The sequence below is a fragment of the Micromys minutus genome, assembly GCF_963924665.1.
Source record: "Micromys minutus genome assembly, chromosome: 23".
In the NCBI taxonomy this organism is placed as follows: domain Eukaryota; kingdom Metazoa; phylum Chordata; class Mammalia; order Rodentia; family Muridae; genus Micromys; species Micromys minutus.
Genome location: NC_137958.1, coordinates 4,186,854 through 4,206,046, shown reverse-complemented (window position 1 = coordinate 4,206,046; position 19,193 = coordinate 4,186,854). Strand labels below are relative to the sequence as shown.

Genomic DNA, 19,193 nt, shown 5'->3' with positions numbered 1-19,193 from the left:
TCCAGTGCCTCTGTTGTCTTTTGGAACGTGCACTCGAGTGCACTTACCCACATGTAGGCACACACACCTGCTTACATATAATTTAAAATGTTTCTTAAATCTTTACATAGACAAATCAAAGACTTGCAAATCTATTGGACAGTGAATAACCAAATTGTTTTATTAACTGAAATGTTAGCCAACATTTAAAAGTGTGTAGTTTTTATATAAAGATCTACAATTACATTTATCTTTGTTTTGTAAAATAAAGTTGTTAAAAAAAATAATAAATAAAGACCTACCACCAACAGTAAAAAATAAATAAATAAATAAATAAATAAATAAATAAATAAATAAAGATCTACAATTGTAATTTGGAAAAGTTTAACGAGTTGGCATTACCTTGAGGAACTCTTTTAAGACAGCCCTTCTGGTACCTGAGTAGAGCTGCTCCTCTCAGAGTAGGTAAGCTGGTTTAACATGCGAACTGGGACGGTGTCGGAAGAGTAGCTCGCCCCACTTTCCTTGAGCCTTCCCCTTCCTCCCTGTCTGCATTTAAAGTTGTTCTGCCTGAAGTTAAGTCAGAAACGTAGTTATATTCCCAGAAGCTGCTTATAAAATCTAAACTTGATGGTATGAATTCCCCCCTCACCAGCAGAGGTCCTTCCTGTTCACTGAGTAAACATGAGAGCCTTGTCTTGCTTAGCTTCTCCATGAATGATAGGAAGGATATTAGTTCATATTTATATCTTGGTGGCTGGGTGCTAGGAGTTGAACATTGAAGTCTTCATCCTTTACTGCTGAACCATCATTTTCAAGAATATATATGAAACACCAACGAGAATACAGTTAGTATTTGGATATAATGTTCTATCTAGGCTTGGTTCTACACCATAGTCTGGTATTGTCATGTATCAGGTTCATAGGTTGTATCATTTTATAGTCTGCTTGCCTACATGATCTGAAATCTTCTAAAAACAGTCTCGTTTTCATTCTAATATGCACAGGTCCATCTCATATGCCAAATTCCTATTCACATAGTTTATTTAACTATTATATATTAATCTCTGTGATGAGCATGTGATAAACATAGTTAAAAGAAGTAACTGTTGATGATTCTTGGCAATCTAGGATAAAAATAAAGAAAATTAATTCTTTGAATTAAAAAGAATAAATCGCCATGAATTTGGTAATGCTTAAAGAGCAGCTAGTTAAAGCAATAATTATTAGTGTGAAATGCTGATCCTCACCAGGGGAGTTGGTATTTTTATACATTGCTGATGAAAAGGTAAACTGATACAGCTTCTTCTCCCTTCTTTATGGGACATTTGATATCTAGTAAAATAAGCTTTTAATTAGCCATATTTCTTAGCATTCTAGAAAACTAATTTGCAAGGAAACAATTAGTGATATACTTGTTCCCTATTTCTCAAGTAATTGTGAAAATTTCAAGTGTTTGGCACTCAAAGACATCACTATAGTGTAGTTTATCGGTATTTATAAACATTTTAAATTGGTAACACTTCATGAATTGTCATTAACAAATCAAGTGTTACCAAACAAGTTAAAATGTTACTTTTTAAATAGAAACATGTTATATGTACTTAAATTCCTGTATATACATTGCTAATAGTTTTCAAAAGTGGAGTAGAACAGAGAATTGGCTTATTCATGACTTGTTCTTTAGTTTTTAAGAAAAAGAATTGTAAATGTTTATGGGTTTATGTTTTTATGATCTGTAATGTTCTATCAGTTTAGGATTTTTTGTTTTCTTTTTCTTTTTTGTTGTATTGTATTTTTGAGAGCAAAGAATCTAGGGTCTTTTTCTACAGAACTGAAAATACGTTTGAATTAAAATATCTGTAATTACATCAGTTGCTAATTATATGCTTGGTCATGAGCTCAGGTATATTTTTGTGAGATGAAGAAGGAATAAAGGTTTTAAAAACAAGTCTTTAATATTTTCAGGGGCCTCTTGTTCTGTCACCTGGGACTGGTCTCCCATGGTGACAGCTGTAACTTAAACCCAGTGCTTGGAGTATTTCTTTGTGAATGTTTTTTGTAACTTTTATTCCATTAGCGAGTTTTACCCTGCTTCAACCTAAAGGTCGGAATCAAAATAATTTTGCAGGTTGAGATAGAAATGGCCATTGATAAAGATAGGGTGATGGGAAATACAACTTTTCCTTATAATTGTCCATTATAGGTAGTTTTTGCTAAGTTGTATTCTTTACATCATTTGGGTCTGCAGCTAATATCGAGGGTAAATTCTTTGTGTTTTGTGTGGTTGTGTTGATGGTTTAGTAAATGAAGAGTTAGTGTGTGTTTCTCATGGCCAGTTTTTACTGCTTGTTTGATAGCTGTATGACCACACATGTAACATTGGAATGCCTCTTTTAAATCTTATTTTCTCATTCCTTTTTTACTTACACAGACTCTAGTCCTGGCAGAAAATTGTCCTGGAAAGGATAGTACTGAATATTTTATTATCTTTGAGCCCCGGCTGTCAGCTTTATCAAGAACGTTAGAATCATACAGCCTGCCATTTATGTTTTACAACGGTAAGCCTCAGGAGGGTAGATGATTGTGCTCTGCTGTGAGCGGCACTGTAGACAGCCTTGCTCTGCTTTTCATGTGCATCATAGTGTGGCGTACATGTTCATAAGTTGTTTAAATTATATGAAATGTTTCCTTAGATGTTAAAAAGCAGCAACAAATGGCAGCACTTACGAAGGAGAAGGATGAGTTGTCTAAGTCCATCATTATGTACAGAAGCCTCTTTGATGCCAACAAGCAGCTTGTAGATGAAATGAAATGTAAGTTACCGTGTACTCAAAGGTAATGCAGGGCAGAGACCACCTGACTGCTTTCTAGAAATAGAAGTGGGGTGGTTAGAACAGCTTGTTACTGGTCATCTGGCAGCTTTAACACCAAGTATTCCTTACTTAAGCTTGTAGCAGGCTTACAGATTCTAAAAGTTGCAACTTTTTCTCTAGAAATGTGGACCTGTGGAGAATTTAAGGCTTTTGACAATATTGATAGCTAACTTATCTAGTTTCAGCTTCTGACAAAAGGTATCACTGGAAGGATGATATGTAATTTAATTTTTAGTTTTAATTATGAGCTCATTGTGTTTTATGTACCACAGTAGCGTGTGGGTCTACAAGTACTAAAAATTAATCATTTAATTTATTCTTCAGTTAGCCCAGAACATGTTTGCTATCTTTTAAATGATTTTCATATACAGTTAAAATAAGACATTTGTTGAGTTGTGCTCCATATTCTGTTTTTCATTTGTTAGTTTTTTGTGTATGTGAGTACCCTGTTGCTGTCCTCAGACACACCAGAAGAGGGCACCAGATCTCATTACAGATGGTTGTGAGCCATCATGTGGTTGCTGAGAATTGAACGCAGGACCTCTGAAAGAGCAGTCAGTGCTCTAACCACTGAGCCATCTCTCCAGTCCCCAGATTTTTTTGTTAATTTGTTGTTTGTTTGTTTTACTATGAGTTTTAACTTGTTTTAATTTTATATATATTTTTTTTTTTCTTCTCAAGAAAGGGTTTCTTTGTATGGCCCTGGCTATCCTGGAACTCATTCTGTAGACCAGACTGGCTTCAAACTCAGAGATCTGCCTACTCCTGCCTCTAGTGTGCTGGGATTAAAGGCGTCTGCTACCACCACACCACAGAAAGTTCATTCATTTTTTATGTGTTTAGGAATTTTGCTTGCTTACATGTTTTTCCTGGGTGCCCAATGGAACAGGTGTTACAGGCAGTTGTGAGCTGCCCTGTGAGTACTGGGAATTGAACCCAGGTCCTCTGTTAGAGCAGCGGCACTCTTAGCTACTCAACCATCTCACCACCTTAGTTTTGTGCTTTTGTATATAAGCTACATGGTTTAAAGTATCTAGGGACTGGAGACATGCTTTACGGATTAAGAGCAGCAGCTGATTTTCCAGATAAGCCAGGTTCAGTTCCCAGCAACCACACAGCTACTCACTGTCATCTGTAGCTCCAGTTCCTGAGTATTCAACACCCTCTTTTGGCCTCTCTAGGTACCAGACACACAAGTAGTGCACACACAAGCATGCAGACAAAACAGTCATATGTATAAAATGAAATTTAAAATAAAGTTATTTACACATTTTATAATATAGTTCCGATTTTGAACAATTAAGAAAGAACCATGTATTCCCTGTGTTACCTCTTTCCATATTTTATAAGACATCAGGTAGACAGTAATAGAGATGAAGTTGACATGTCATTTGTACAGACTGTTTACAAATTTGGGGGGATGGGTTTCAAGACATGGTTTTTCTGCATACCAATTCTGGCTGTCCTGGAATTCACTCTGTAGATCAGGCTGGCCCTGAACTCACAGAGATCCTCCTGCCTCTGCCTCCCAAGTGCTGGGATTAAAGGAGAGTCACCGGCCCAACTCGTAAACCTTTAACTTGGGAGAGAGCTCCTTTGCAGCAGTGTGACTCGAGTGTCCACATGTGGGATCAGGATTGAATCCAGAATCATGAGTTTGCAGGATGATACCCAGGGATTCAAGTGCATCATCTTCTCCTTAATGTCTCACTGAACCTGGGGTCAGAGCTTAGCTTACCACTTATCACCAGTTAGTTTTCATTAAAAGAAAAAAGTAGTTGATTTTTTTTTCAAAGCTATGTTTTAAGGACTATTAAAAGTGTGTTGTTGTTTTTTGTTTGTTTTTTTTTTTTTTTAATTTTTATTTTAGGCCAAGCTGAAGAAGCAAAATTAAAAGAGACCCAGCTACGAAATGAACTAAAAGCATACAACATTGATATTCCTGCAACACAACAGGTACAGCCTCAAGTGTCCAGTAATATTTTATTAAATTCAACTGCTTGTTTTATTAGGAATTCTACAGACACTGTTGCTTTTAACTGTATGTGTGCGTGGTTGCATAGTCTATACATGTACCATGGTGTACATGTGGAAGTCAGAGAACAGCTTTGTGGAATTGTTTTTTCTTTCAATCTTCATTTGGATTTGGGGGAGTCTAACAGGCTTGGGGTCAAGGATTTGTCCTCTGACCACATGTGAACCATGGCATGTGTATACTGCATACACTATGTTTGATTGCTTGATGTAATATTTCATACATGTGATGTTTCACATGCATACAGGTTGAATCACCTGGGATGGGGGCCTTGAATTGTTGAGAGCCACCATATGGGTGCTGGAAATTGAACCCTGATCCTCTGCAAGAGTGATAAATTCTCATTACTATGCTGTCTCTTCAGCCCCACTATATGTCTTATAAGTTTATAAGTTTAGCTTATACTCTTTAGTGTCTGTGATATAATTTTAAAGGAAAGACAACTACAGAGTGTTTGGGATTTTTTTTTTTTAATCTTTTGCTCTGTTTTTGGTTTTGGCTTTGGTAGACAGTCTTCCTTCTTCAGCCGTGTGAAGGCTGAGATTACAGGCAAATACTGCTAGATCTGGCTAGACAGTGCATCTCGTAACTAAGATCGTTTAAAAAGCACTGAACAAACTGCTCAGCAGTAGAGCCTGAGTCTATGATGTAAGAGCCTAGTAAGGCCCCAGCATTGCTCCTCTCCCTCCTCAGAAGGCTTTTTATCTTTGGGAGTGTAGCTCAGTGATGAAAGTACTGGTGGGGCATGCTATGGACTTCATGGCCCAGTATCCCATGGTAAATATTGAGAGTTTTCTATCAAGTAATGCCTATTTGAGTAACTTTCCCAAGTACTCCAAATTACTGGTTTTCCTATATCCTTGGTTGCCTGTTAAAAACAACAATTAACCTTGTAGATGAATTTTTCTGATTACAGATCCCTCACTCTGTACATGAATTTTCCTGATTACAGATCCCTCACACTGTACATGATATTCCTTACTGATTACAGATCCCTCACACTGTACATGAATTTTCCTGATTACGATCCCTCACTCTGTACATGAATTTTCCTGATTACAGATCCCTCACTCTGTACATGATATTCCTTACTGATTACAGATACCTCACATTGAAGCACTTTTGGAAAAAAAGATAACAGAACAGAATGAGCTTAAGAAGAGGCCCAGAAGACTGTGCACCCTTCCAAACTATACTAAACGCAGTGCAGATATTTTGGGAAAGGTTTGTGTTTTAAGCTTTTTAAGAAACAGTACATCTTGTTATCTTGTGTTGTTTAGACTATGTCTGTTCTCTCTCCTGAACTCCATGGTTCTGAGGACTGAGTCTAGGGTTTCCCATATACTAGACAGCACTTTACAACACCCCTGCCTGTGTCTCCATCTTGTTAATTTTTTCCCATTAATGTATTGCAAGTTAGGGAAGTAGGGCAGATATCATGATGGGTCTGTAGTGAAATGAAATTCTTAGTTCTAGGCAGGTCTGTGCTACCACATCAGATAAGTGGTAGACCTAATTGTACTAGCACAACACAGAGCTTTTAGAAGTATATCCCAGTGATAGCAGGCTTGGAGCAGAAATGCTTGTGACCACAGGCAAGTATTTGTAAGAAAATGACTTATTCTAATTCCCAATGAAGCAATTGTTCTTATTTGTAACATTTAGATTACTTTTCTGATAGAAATATATTTAGAAAGGTATTTTAAATACACGCTTAACCTTAAAAGTTGGTTGTTTTATTGCATATCTTTAAGTATACTTCATGATCAGCAAGACCTTCCTTCCCTATTATAGACATTAAATATGAAATAAGTGTGTTTAATTAGTGACAAATTTTCCATTATTTTTAATTTCTATGTGTTTTCATTAAAATGGCTTTAGATTGCACATTTGGCACAAATTGAAGATGATCGAGCCGCCATGGTTATTTCTTGGCATCTGGCGAGTGACATGGATTGTGTGGTCACCCTAACCACAGATGCTGCACGCTGCATCTACAATGAGACTCAAGGTCGCCAGCAAGTGTTGCCCCTTGATTCTATTTACAGGAAAACTCTTCCAGATTGGAAAAGGTTAGAGGGAAAAATGGAAGTGATACTTGTCTACTTTGTTGTTCTGTAGTGCTTGGGGTCAACCTTATGGCCTCATACACGCTGAATACACGTTACACTATCTTCTCAGTCAGGATGATCTTACTGACATAACAAACTCGTATTTGAGTTCCTGCTTTGCTTCCATCCTAAATCATACCTATTACAGGCTATTGCCTACCATTCTGCTGTTAATTAGTATTTGTTTTAGGCATCATAAGAATTCCAACACATCAAAACATCTGTCTAAATAATGGGTGTGTGGCTGAGTGTACATGCACACATACAAGTAAATGCACATATATGTAAAAGCCAGAGGTCTCCTTGGCTTTGGTATTCACAGATCCTGCTAGGTTGTCTAATTGGTGAGCTCCAGAGATCCAACTTTTGCCACATCCCCAATGCTGGTGTTATAAATGCATGCCACACCTAGGTTTTCATGCTTATACCACATGCACTTTACCAAAAATAGTAGTTCTTAGGAGAAAACATTTCCATTTAGGAAGGCCGCCTCTCTCTTTGTAATTGCTAAAGACCCAGTGGAGTTTGGGGGCTTCGTGCGGGTAGGTGCTAGAGGGGTGCCTCAGTTAATGAAGTGCTTCTTGTGCTATCAGAAAGAACCGAGTTCAGGTTACCAGCACCCACATGGAAACCAAACGTATCACTCCTCTACTCCCACTGCTGGTTAGGCAGACAGAAGGAGATCCTGCTCAAAAATAAAATGAAGAGTAATTGAGAGAAGTTGCTGACCTTGTCCTCTGATCCACACCCCTGCCCCCACCGAGGACTGCTGTACCCATATACAAGAACTACACAAGATAAAGATCCAGCATGGAAGAGGAAGGAACTCACAAGCACCAGCCTGACTGAGGAGCTGTTGACAGTGGCTTCTAAAGGGAGGAGCCAGTTTTCTTGAAGGGTGTGGGCCCTGGCTGGTTGACCATGCTCCATTGGATAGCCTCGTGCCCATGAGTATGTGGGCAGCACAAATAGAACTTGGTGGATTTAAAAAAAAAAAGAAAGAAAGAAAGAGAAAAGACAATGAAATAGGGAGGTGGATCTGCAAGGAGCTGGGGAAATGATAAGAGTTGAATATGAATGTGTTAAATTCTCAAAATAGCTATAAAATACTAAAATTCAATGTAAGCAAGATGTTTACAATTAGAATTTACTCTAGAATATTGGCTCTATTCCTGTTTAGTACCTTTACACGCTCTTTTTTGGGAAGGAGTATTTCACTTCTTTTCTATGTATCCCTGACTGCCCTGAAGTTCTGTAAATCCTTTTGCCTCTGGCTCTCAAGTGCTGAGATCAAAGGTGCACACACAGTTTTAAGAACACATATTAAGAGGGAGAGAGAAACATGTAAGAATCCAACTATAGTACGCACCATATACTATTTGCCAGATTCTCAAGAGTCGCTAAACCAGATATTTCATATAGCAAATCTTCATTTCTAGAACAGAATATGTGATCACATAACGTGCATATAATTATTGTGGTTTTCTAAGTGCATTTTTAAATTTAAATACTTAAGTATGCTTTGTTTAAGTACCTTTCTTTTGTTTTGTTTTTTAAATTTAGACCTCTACCTCACTTCCGAAATGGTAAATTACATTTTAAGCCCTTTGGAGATCCAGTCTATGCCCGAGATTTGTTAACATTTCCAGATAATATTGAACATTGTGAAACAGGTAAAAAATACTGTGGTGATTTTTATTTTGTTCACCTATAACATTTCTGACATAAATCTATAAATTATTAACTGAAAAATTATGTCCTTATAAATGCTACTTTTATCAATATTTAATTTTGTATATTTTGATGTTTTCAGTTTTTGGTATGCTGTTAGGAGACACCATTATTTTGGATAACATAGATGCAGCCAATCATTATAGAAAAGAGGTATGTACTTCATTTATTCTTTTAAATCACTATTGTGAAGAACGGAGAAATAAAAACACCATACAGATAGATCAGTATAGCCACTTACACAGGCTTTTGCCCAGACCCACAGTCTGCATCTCAGTGAACTCCTCACAGTTGGAGCCGCTGGGAGGCTTAGAGCTCAGCTTTGGGTCTCACGCCTGCACTATCAAGTGTGTTTCTTTGCACATCGCCCTCTGTGCTGTAGTGTGCTATGTGCACGTGACCATTTCTTTCATGCGTGCACTGTAAGCTAGAGGTTCACGTGTGAGGGAGAACATGTGTGGTTCTTTTATTCTTTGGATGACCTTACTTAATATTTGAGATTCTTTCTAAGCCTACCCATTTTCTTGCAAATTTTGTGGTTTCATTTTTTTTAAAGCTAGATAGTATGCCAGGTTTTTTAATCCATTCATCGTTTGGTAGACTGCTGGGTTAGCCGCATTTGCTGGCCATAGTGAGTTGAGCTGCAGTGCACATGGAGTATGGCTGAAAACACTGTGCAGTTCTCGTGCACGTGTCCAGGGGTGAGCATAATTCCCAGAATTTACAAAGAATTGCAGAAATAAAATACCAAGGGACTAAAACCGCCAGTCAACAAATAGACACATGACCAATAATTGTTTTTAAAGGATTCAACATCCCTAGAATAATTTTAATTAAAACTGTTATGAGATAAAACTTAACCCAGTCAGAATGGCCATCATAGGAAGTCTGACACAAACATGGAGAAACATTACGATGTAGAGAACGAGGAGCTCTGACTTCCTGCTCATGGGGTGCAAATTGATACAGCCATCATGGAAGCTAGTTTGTGCCTTCCTCTGAAAATTATAGACAGAGCTATCATATGTCCTTTTAAAATTTGTAGCTCTAGTTCTAGAATTGTTAAAATGTAATGTAGCAGAGCCATGTGTGTGTATGTGTGTGTTTGTGTGCATGCGTGCATGCATGTGTATGCATGTGCATATGGTGTGTAGAAGATTCCATTGGATGATATGTAAACAAATGACAGACCTTGTGAAAACCAATGCAAAACTCACCGTAAAATTGAGACAAATTAGAATGATAGGAGTGTGGTGTCTAAAACTGAAAAGGGACAGTCTCATATTGGAAAAGCTATAACTTGCATATATAATTGAAATTTTTTATCTCATATCTGTTGGCTTGGAAGTCCATGTCCAGGGTTCAGCAGAGTTGATTTCTTCTGAAGCCATGAGTGAAGGAAGAGTTTGTGTCAGGGCCTCTTGCCTTTCCTTGCAATTGGCTGGCCTCCTCGCATCTCTTCTGACGTGTGTGTGATCATGTCTGCGTTTCCCCTTTATGATGAAAACAGTGGCACTGGATTAACGACTGATTGTTTCTGTAAAAATACTATCTCTCAGCTGATTGTAGTGGTTTACATTTTAATTCCAGCTCCTAAGGACAGTGTGAGTAAAAGGCTAACATTTAGCACAACATACTTTCTAGGCCAGCCTAGGACAGACTGTGAAACTTTTAGTTTAGTGAGTTTACTGTATTTCATTAGACTATGTTTGAGTACATACCTAAGTGGAGTTACTGAATACACTTCTAGAGATCATAAAATGCTACATCCAGTGAGATACTTTTATTTTGATTAATTGGGAAAATCTAATTCTTGACCCCTTTCTCGCCAATTGAAGTTAGTTTAAGCTAGTATTTAGCAGTTGAAAACTCATCTGGCTCCCTCCTTGTCAATGGGCTTTTCAACCCAAGTTCGTTTTATATATCATTAGCTAATTAACTTTGTGAAAACACTGCCACAGCCATGCAGCTTATTCATTTACTTTTTTGCCTATCAATACATGTACACATTGAATTTGTTGCTGTTGTTTTTGGTTTGGATGTTCATTTATTTTTGTTAATATTCCTATTTTGTTTTGGTTTGTTTTATTTGAGGCAGTACAGAGCCCTGAATGTCCTGGAACTCTATTGACCAGGCCCGCCCTGAGCTCAAAGAGATCTGCCTCCCTAAGTGCTAGTATTAAAGACGTGTGTCACCATGCCTTGTAGATCATGTTCTTTATAAACTGAGATTTAATTACTCTTTAGAGCAGTTGGAGTTGGGTTCTTGCTAATTAGTGTCTGTGCCCTCAATAGGTTGTTAAAATCACACACTGCCCCACACTCCTGACTAGAGATGGAGATAGGATTAGAAGTAATGGGAAGTTTGGAGGCCTTCAGAACAAAGCTCCGCCAATGGACAAACTCCGGGGAATGGTATTTGGAGCTCCAGTACCAAAACAGTGTGTGCTCTTGGGGAAACAAATAGGTAAGTTAAATGTGGGGTGAGTTTTTGGTTTTGTTTGTTGTTTTAGCACAGTGCCTTACAAATCTCAGATTGTCCAGGAATTCACCATGGGATTGGATGTGGCCTTGAATTTACTGACCCTCCTCCCTCCACCTCTCAGTTCTTATCACCACAAACCCAGTGTCTCTGTGTTGGGGTTAAACTGACTGATGGCTTTGCATGTTAGGTAAACAGCTCCAGGTCACTACAGTATCTCCCGAGGATCCCCTATTCTTATCTACTTTGTTTTCTCGGTGCAAGGGGAGAGGGTTCACATCTATTAAGCAAGCATTGTACCAAAGCTACATTCCCAGCTGAATGAGTTTCTAAGTCCAAGTTCTGATTTGACTTTAACATTCTCTTTTGGCTTATGTATTCAGAGTCTAATGTAACAAAATTATTAACTGGTAACCAATATATACAATGTAAAATGGTTTTGTTGTTATAAAAACCAAGTGGTTGAAATATGCTCTCTTCTTCCTTTATTGAATTATTGCAAGAGAGCAGTAGTGTAGGCAGGATGAGTAATGCCTCTTTTTTTACTATGTATTAAAGCATATTCTGCCTTGTTAAATTAGTAGCTTATTAGGTAACCATTTGTTTTTGTCTCAATTTATATAGTTGAGTTTTTGAACCAGCCAAGGTAGCATGTGCCTGCACTGACTATTTGGGAGGCTGAGACAGGAAGGCTCACTTGCATAGCAATTTGAGACCAGCAAAACCTTAAAATATTTTTTTCATGAAGTATGATATGGACCCTTTGCCACTTTCTCATCTCTCAGCTACCTCCTTCACGTCAGCCACTGTGGTCCTCCGTGTCTGCTCCGAAGTGTGTATGCTGAGTAGGAAGTCGCTGAGTGCCCTCACTTTACAGAGTCCTGCTTTTATTTCATGAGGTTGTGATGTGCTTGACATCTATGTGTACCAAACAGTGATTTCTTAGCCTTTTTATGCTATTATTTTATACAGTAAAATTTTCTATCTTAACTGTTTTCATTGCACAATTCAGTATTGTTAAATACTTTCACATGGATGTGCATTCTCTCTCCCAAAATGCATATTGCACATCTGAAACTTAGCACTTTCCCACCCCCTTTTCCTGGCAATCTTCCTCCTGCTGAAACTCTGTGAAATGAACTATTCTACGTAACCCATAGAGGAGAAAGTGTATGTTATCCTTTTATGTCTATTCACTTAGCCTGAGGTCAGGGCTTCTCCACTATAGCAAATGGTAGTTTTCTTTCCTGGTAACCCAGCTGATACTCCACTGTGTGTGTCACACTTTGTTCTTTTGGCTTGCTGTGCTTTGGTTGAGACCATTTTATTCTGCCCTAGGCTGGCTTGACACCATGCAGCCCAGGCTTGCCTAGAATTCATGGTAATTCTCGTGTCTTAATCTCCCACGTGTTGGGTTTGCAGGAGGCACAACCCAAGGTTCACTTTGTTGTGATAGTGTGATTCACATATAGAAAACTACACATTTATAAACATAGCGCCATATTCATAATAAATTAGAAATCAGGTTTGATGATGTCAGCGGTAGAGCACTGACTGGCATGTTTAATCTGTGGTACTGCAAACGTTTGAAAGTGAGCAGAACACACAGCTCTACAGAAGCTGCTCATTTGCTCTCCACGTCTGTCTGACACTTTGTTCACTCCCCATGGCACAGGTTCCCTTTGTCCATTTTGTACGTTATATATATGTAAAGAACTTGTGTCTGCTTTGTATGTTGGTAACTAATTCACTTTCATTGCAGAATAATATTTCATTGTGTAAATGGATACTTTTAATCCAGCTGTTAAATTTGGATAGCTTTCAGTTTTGAGATACCACTTTAGCTTTAACAGTTTTAAAAACAGTAGTTGGAAAACAGTGTAGGTAGGATTCATACACCTGCTTGTTTATGTTAACGACGTCACACGGAAACTTGTGAAATGTAAGTAATCATCACCAGACTGTCTGGCCTGCCAGCACTCAAATGACGACAGAGACGAATATTTATTTATGAGGCCGAGGCCATAGCTTAGACTTGTTTCCAGCTTGCTTGTTTAGACCTATTACTTGGATAGAGCTATTGGAATATTTATATTAGAATAACCCATTATTCTGATCTATGTTCTGCCACGTGGTCTGTTACCTCTCCTTCAGTCCTGGCACCTGTTCCTTCCTCTGTGACTGGCTGGCGAATCCCCCTCACCTTTTTTCCCACAGTTCTTATCTCTGCTGAGAAGCCCCATTGGGTAGTCAGTTCTTTATTTAACCAATCAGAAGGTGCCTTAAACAGGTGAGGAAGGGCAGAGGCATACCTTCACACACAGTGCACAAAAATACTATCTCAGCAAAAATTACATGAAGATTCCATCTCTCTCTAGTCAGAAAAGGATATCATCAAAACTCATTTTGTTGATAAGGACATCAACAAAGTCCTTGTGCACTTCTGGTCCAGTCACTATGGAAACAATATGGAGGTTTTCAAAGAGACAGAAGGATTAAAAATACCACAGGACCCAACAGAGCTCCTAGAGATTTATCCCAGAGAATTCATTAGCATATTAAAGAGACCACTGCCTGCCCTTGTAGCATGACTCACTATAGCCAAGTTATGGAGCCGTCCTACCCGACCACTGACAAAAGAGATGGGTAAGATGAGGGTCACATGCACAGTGGAGAATGAAGTCATGCCCTTTGCAAGAAAATAGATTTAGTTGGAGACAATTAAGTGTGTCATAGGAAATATATTGTTTTCTCTCCTTGGGAGCCCTAGGTTTGTGACACTGGTAGGCGGTCATGTGGGCATCAGTGTCACAAGGAGAAATGAGTCAGTGGGAACATAAGAAGTGTAGGACGGGTGGACAGGTGAGAGGAATGGCACAGGGCGTGAGTTTTCTGTGTGTTACACACCTACATAGGAACAACCTTCTTATCCCAGGATCATACAGTTAAATTTAAAGATCTGCACTCTTCCCATCCTCTGTACACAAAACAAGTCTGTGAGGAGTTGCTGTGTGTGCAGTCACACAGTTAACACTTGGTTTTATTACAAACCAGGGAAGTAGTGGTTTCCGACAGCACAGTATTTCGTGTTCTTCTGCTCACTATTGAATGCTCTGAGTCAAACAGGATATCAAAATGACCAGGCACTTTCATATAGAAAACTTGAGGTATCTGGGAGTGTAATTAGTCTTAGGCTATTTCCCTCGTGTGTGCCAGGTCCTGAGAAAAAGGAAAATAAAATGTAGAGGGTGGTCATTGAAAATTCATTCCTCACACTGAAACAAATTAAATCAAAGAAAATTAAAATGTAACCACTGTTACGTTTTATGTGTTGTCTCAACTAGTTCTTTTCATTGAATGCTTCATGACTTTAACATGTGTTTTTATGGGTTACCTGGTGATGTTAATTCTGTTTTTGTAAAACATGGATTTGGTATGGTGTTGGCTCTTTATTCAGATGTCTGCTTCTTTGCAGATCTTATTCAGCAATATCGCACTGCTCTCTGCAAGCTCAGCAGTGTGACCGAGGACCTGGACAATCAGCTGCAGTATCTTCACACTCCTGATATGAAGAAGAAAAAGCAGGAACTTGATGAACAGGAAAAAAGTCTGAAACGAATAGAGCAGAAACTCGGTATGTGTTTACTTTTGTGAACTTTTTACTTGACAGTGAACATTAATGATGAGTCTGGATTTAAAAAGAAAGAATGCAAATGACTTAGGACTGGAACTGATTTAAACCACCAGGCTGTCTGACAGATGCTTAAAACCATCCTCTTACCCGAATGGTATCTTAGTTAAGGTTCCTGTTGCTGGGGAGGAAAAGGTTTATTTCATTCAGCTCACAGGCTGCAACTGGTCATCCAGGGAAGCCAGGGTAAGAACTAAATGGAGGCAATGGAGAAATACTGGCTACCATCTTGCTTCCCATGGCTACTTTAACTTACTTAGACAGTTCAGGACCACCTGCCTCGGGGTGACACCTCCTTCATTGGGCCGGGCCCTCCCGCATCCAAGTGCCCCACAGACGCACTCAGGCTGATGGCGGCACTTCCCCAATTGTGGTCTCCTCATTCCAAGTGGCTCTAGTTGGTGTTTTTGTTGACAAAAACTAACCATCACAAGAAGTAAGAGAGTATTGTTTTGAGTTCCTTTTCAAAGGTTAATATATATTTGCTCTTCTTTCTTATGGTCACCAGTTACTTAACATTTTTTTTCACAGGAATGACTCCTATGCGCAGGTGTAATGACTCACTTTGTCACTCACCAAAGATTGAGGTGACAGAGTGTCCAATCCCTACTAAAAGAATGAGAAGAGAATCCACCAGACAGAATAGGTAAGCATATTGGGACCCGATTACCATTGGTAACTTTATCAAAGATCCTCTGTTTTTACACTTGAAAATCATTATAGATTTATTTCTGAATTTCCTGAGGCTGAGCTAGTATTTTTAAAATAGTGGATATGGAAATTAAAAATTGGTGATTACCACATAACAGGGTAGAGAGGTGAAGGCAAGTTAACGATGGAGGGATCACACTGCTCAGTCACTGACTGTACCCTAAAGAAAGTAATCTTTGCTCGATGAGGGATCTGTTGGGTGAATTATGTAATGACATAATGTAATGTAATGACAGCAGCTTTCTTAGCTTTTCACAGGGTATTACCTAGTTGGTACCATTCTGGAAGCAAAGGTACACACATCCCTGCAATCTCAGTGCCCAGGAGGGTGAGGTAGGAGAATCTAAAGACTGAGGCCAGCATGAGCAATATTGGGTTTGAGAATACTGCTAAGTGAGTGACCCCCTATCTCAGCCCATCCCCCACTGTTGCACTAAAAATAAAATAATCTGTGGCTACCAGTCTCACTCCACCCAAATCCGCAGGATCCGTACTCTGGCTGTCTCTCTACCAGCTGCTTTCATACACTGTTCCCAAGAGGTAGTTACCACCCCTCACATACACACATCACATTCTGCACGGTCCTCTCTAACATGGCACCTTTATATGTCAAATTCTCAATCCACAATACATCCACAAAATAAATTCACTGCCAATTAATAAAGATACACACCGCCCACCTAGACAAGATAAATCTATCTAGTTCACCTGGATCTGGATCATCCTCCATCTTGATTCTCCTGCTTCCTGGACTTTTCCCTGCCTGCCCTTCCTTCTCATCCAGGGATAAGATTCCCCTTACCCTGGACCTGCCTTGCTGCATAATGACATCATCCTACCCCCCACCCCAAGAAAGATTTTACAGTATGGAAAGGAGAGAATTATTTTAGCAGTTGTTAGTAATAGTGGTTATAATAATAGTTTATTACCTTCATCAAAGGCATACATGCATAAAAATGAAAGGTTTAGATTTACAATTTTGTATCCATGTAAACAATGTAAATTTATTTTATTTTATTTTTGAGACAACATAGGGTCTTGCTATGTCCTGGAACTCATTGTGTGCACCAGGCTGACTTCAAACTCACTGAGATATGCCCATTTCTGTCTGCCTCCCACATGCCTGTGGTCTGAGGACAGAAGCCAGAGGTTTCTTTGCAGGGGGTTAGTTGTCTTTTACTGTGTGGGCCCTGGGAATCAAACTGAAGGTGTCTTGTTTGGCAGCAAGTCCCTTTGCATGCTGGTCCAAAATGTCATTAACAGTGTAGAAATACCATATTTCATTCATAAAATGAACAATTTAATAGGAAAAGAAGAAATAATTACACACATATTTATATAGCTTTCCATTTTTTACTTATTTGTGCTAACTCTTAACAAAAATCTCATGTCATGTTTATTAGCCCTAATATGTCATTTGCTAGAAGAAACATTACAGAACTGTAACTTAAACCATGGCCTCTGAGGAGAGTCTGGGTTAAAGGGTGTAAGTGTGAAAGAACGTGAGCCTGAACTTATCTCTGTATACGGTTTTGTATTGCTCAGATGACAGGCAGACACCTGTGCCTCTAGCTAGTTTTCTACTCATGAAAAATGTAGTAAGAGGCCAGACAGATGCACTTGCTCTTGCAGGGATCTGGATTCAGTTCCCAGCACCCACATGATGGCTCACCATTGTCTGTAACCCCAGTTCCAGTGGATCAGACACCTCTCCTGATCTGTGATATCCCGTATGCATGTAATTTACATAAATAACTCAGGCATGCACATCTACACACACTAAATAAAATACATAAATGTGGGGTTTCTTTAAAACTATATCTGTTTGGAGGTGCTGTTGTTAGAGAATTTAGTTGTATCTGCATAACAGTACATAAATACCAAGGCATTTTCTGTGTTCATTACTGCATGTGAGGGAAGGAGAGTAAAAGATGGGACAGTCACAGAGCAGCTGAGGCCAGGACCTCACACACACTCATCTGCGTCCTCAGCCTGTTCTTGAAATCATAATTTCATTCAAAAGGGGGAACAGTGAGGGAGTAAATAGTCTGCAGTTTGTATCTCAGACTACACTGTTTGAGGAGCTGAAGTTCAAATTGTTCATGTATGCTATAGGCATACACACATGAGATATGTATGATTACTAAATAATTAAAACTTGTACTAACTGTTTACACTAGGATCAGAGTTAGAGCAGAGTTCATGTGATATTCAAGCATTCTGAAATGATCAAGGAATTTAGGAAAGAAGTCACTGTATATCATGGTGGTTGTTCTGTTTTTCTGCTTCAAGAAAGGTTATAACTGAAGCCCTGTCTGATGGAGGTGGGGTGACGGCTGCTGTGCTTACTGAGCATGCCTTGCTTTTGTCTCTTTCAGACGACCAAAAGGTGATGTACCAAACTGAGCATTTCTGAAGACTTCAATAATCCTGGCAAGAATGTCCTGTTTCTCCAAATGGGCCTGGAAGCAGCTATTCAACTTTCAGAATCTCATGGGGCAGCACGAATTTACTGGGGTTATTCCAGTCACTGGACCCTTCCTTCAGTTGCCAACTTGCAAATGCACACTTTTACCCAGCGGTGGTCATTCCTGCCCTGAAGATATATCTTCCTGTTCCTCAGCATAATCATGAATATATTAGAACTGTTTCTTAAAAGCAACCTTTTTCATTGCCTTTTTGTGAACTTATTTAACAAACATGTTTTGTCTTTTGTGTAAGGAAAATCCTAGAACTAGATATTTAATTGTAAGTATATGTGGAAAGTTAAATTCTGCATTAAAACAGAGAAAGCACAGGTGTCTGAGGATTTCAATGTTCAGAAACACAAACATCGGTGACGATAGGACAGCCTGAAGACTGTGTCCTGTATATAAGTAAGATACGCAGCGGCATCGATTTTTATAAGTACTGTCTGGATTTATTAATACTATCTATAGCCTCTGCTTCAGTTCTGCATTTGCATTATTTTATAATTTTTACAACTATTTTTAAGAGGTTAAAGAAGACAAACATTGAATGCAGAGTTTGTTAGGGATCTGTTGTATAAACATGGAAACTGTGCATTATTCGCGCTAACATACTCTGTGTGTCTCTGTAAGTGTAAGACTTTTGCTCTGTGAAGTTATTTTGTAAGAAATACTTTGGGTACAGTTTTTTGCCCCAGGAAATGTGTGTGTTTAATCCTTTCTGATTCTGCAGCAAGGTTAATAAACAACAATCATTTCTCTTCCCAAACAAATTAGTGGTTTTCTGTATTGACATGTAAAGCTCTGGGAAACCTTAGTACAAAATACTGACATGACTCCTCCACGTCGTTGGAACTCAGTCGGAGCTCTCCTGTAATCCTAACATCCTTGGAGATATGGCTCAGTCTGACTTAACGAGACCCTGTCTTAGAACAATCTGAAGACGGTGTTGGCATGACGGTCAGTGATGAAAAGTACTGGCTGCTCTTCCAGAGGGCCTGCTTTTGATTCCCAGCACCACACAGCAGACATAATGTCTGTCACTCCAGTTCAGAGATTTGACATCTTCTCACAGACATGGATGAAGGTAAATCACCAATGTACACAAA

The 19,193-nt window shown here is 38.9% G+C and overlaps 1 protein-coding gene across 1 annotated transcript in view; it reads left to right on the top strand.

Annotated features, from left to right (window-relative positions):
• SMCHD1 (structural maintenance of chromosomes flexible hinge domain containing 1) overlaps positions 1-18,789 on the top strand; it is a 119,108-nt gene extending 100,319 nt beyond the window's left edge. The window contains exons 38-48 of the mRNA XM_080936447.1: positions 2,414-2,540; positions 2,676-2,795; positions 4,726-4,811; positions 5,992-6,114; positions 6,772-6,962; positions 8,565-8,674; positions 8,815-8,885; positions 11,028-11,199; positions 14,690-14,848; positions 15,437-15,551; positions 17,995-18,789. Of these exons, the coding sequence (XP_080792573.1) occupies positions 2,414-2,540; positions 2,676-2,795; positions 4,726-4,811; positions 5,992-6,114; positions 6,772-6,962; positions 8,565-8,674; positions 8,815-8,885; positions 11,028-11,199; positions 14,690-14,848; positions 15,437-15,551; positions 17,995-18,022 (1,302 nt within the window). The 3' untranslated portion in view covers positions 18,023-18,789. The remainder of the gene's footprint in view (positions 1-2,413; positions 2,541-2,675; positions 2,796-4,725; positions 4,812-5,991; positions 6,115-6,771; positions 6,963-8,564; positions 8,675-8,814; positions 8,886-11,027; positions 11,200-14,689; positions 14,849-15,436; positions 15,552-17,994) is intronic.
• Positions 18,790-19,193: the final 404 nt, after the last annotated feature.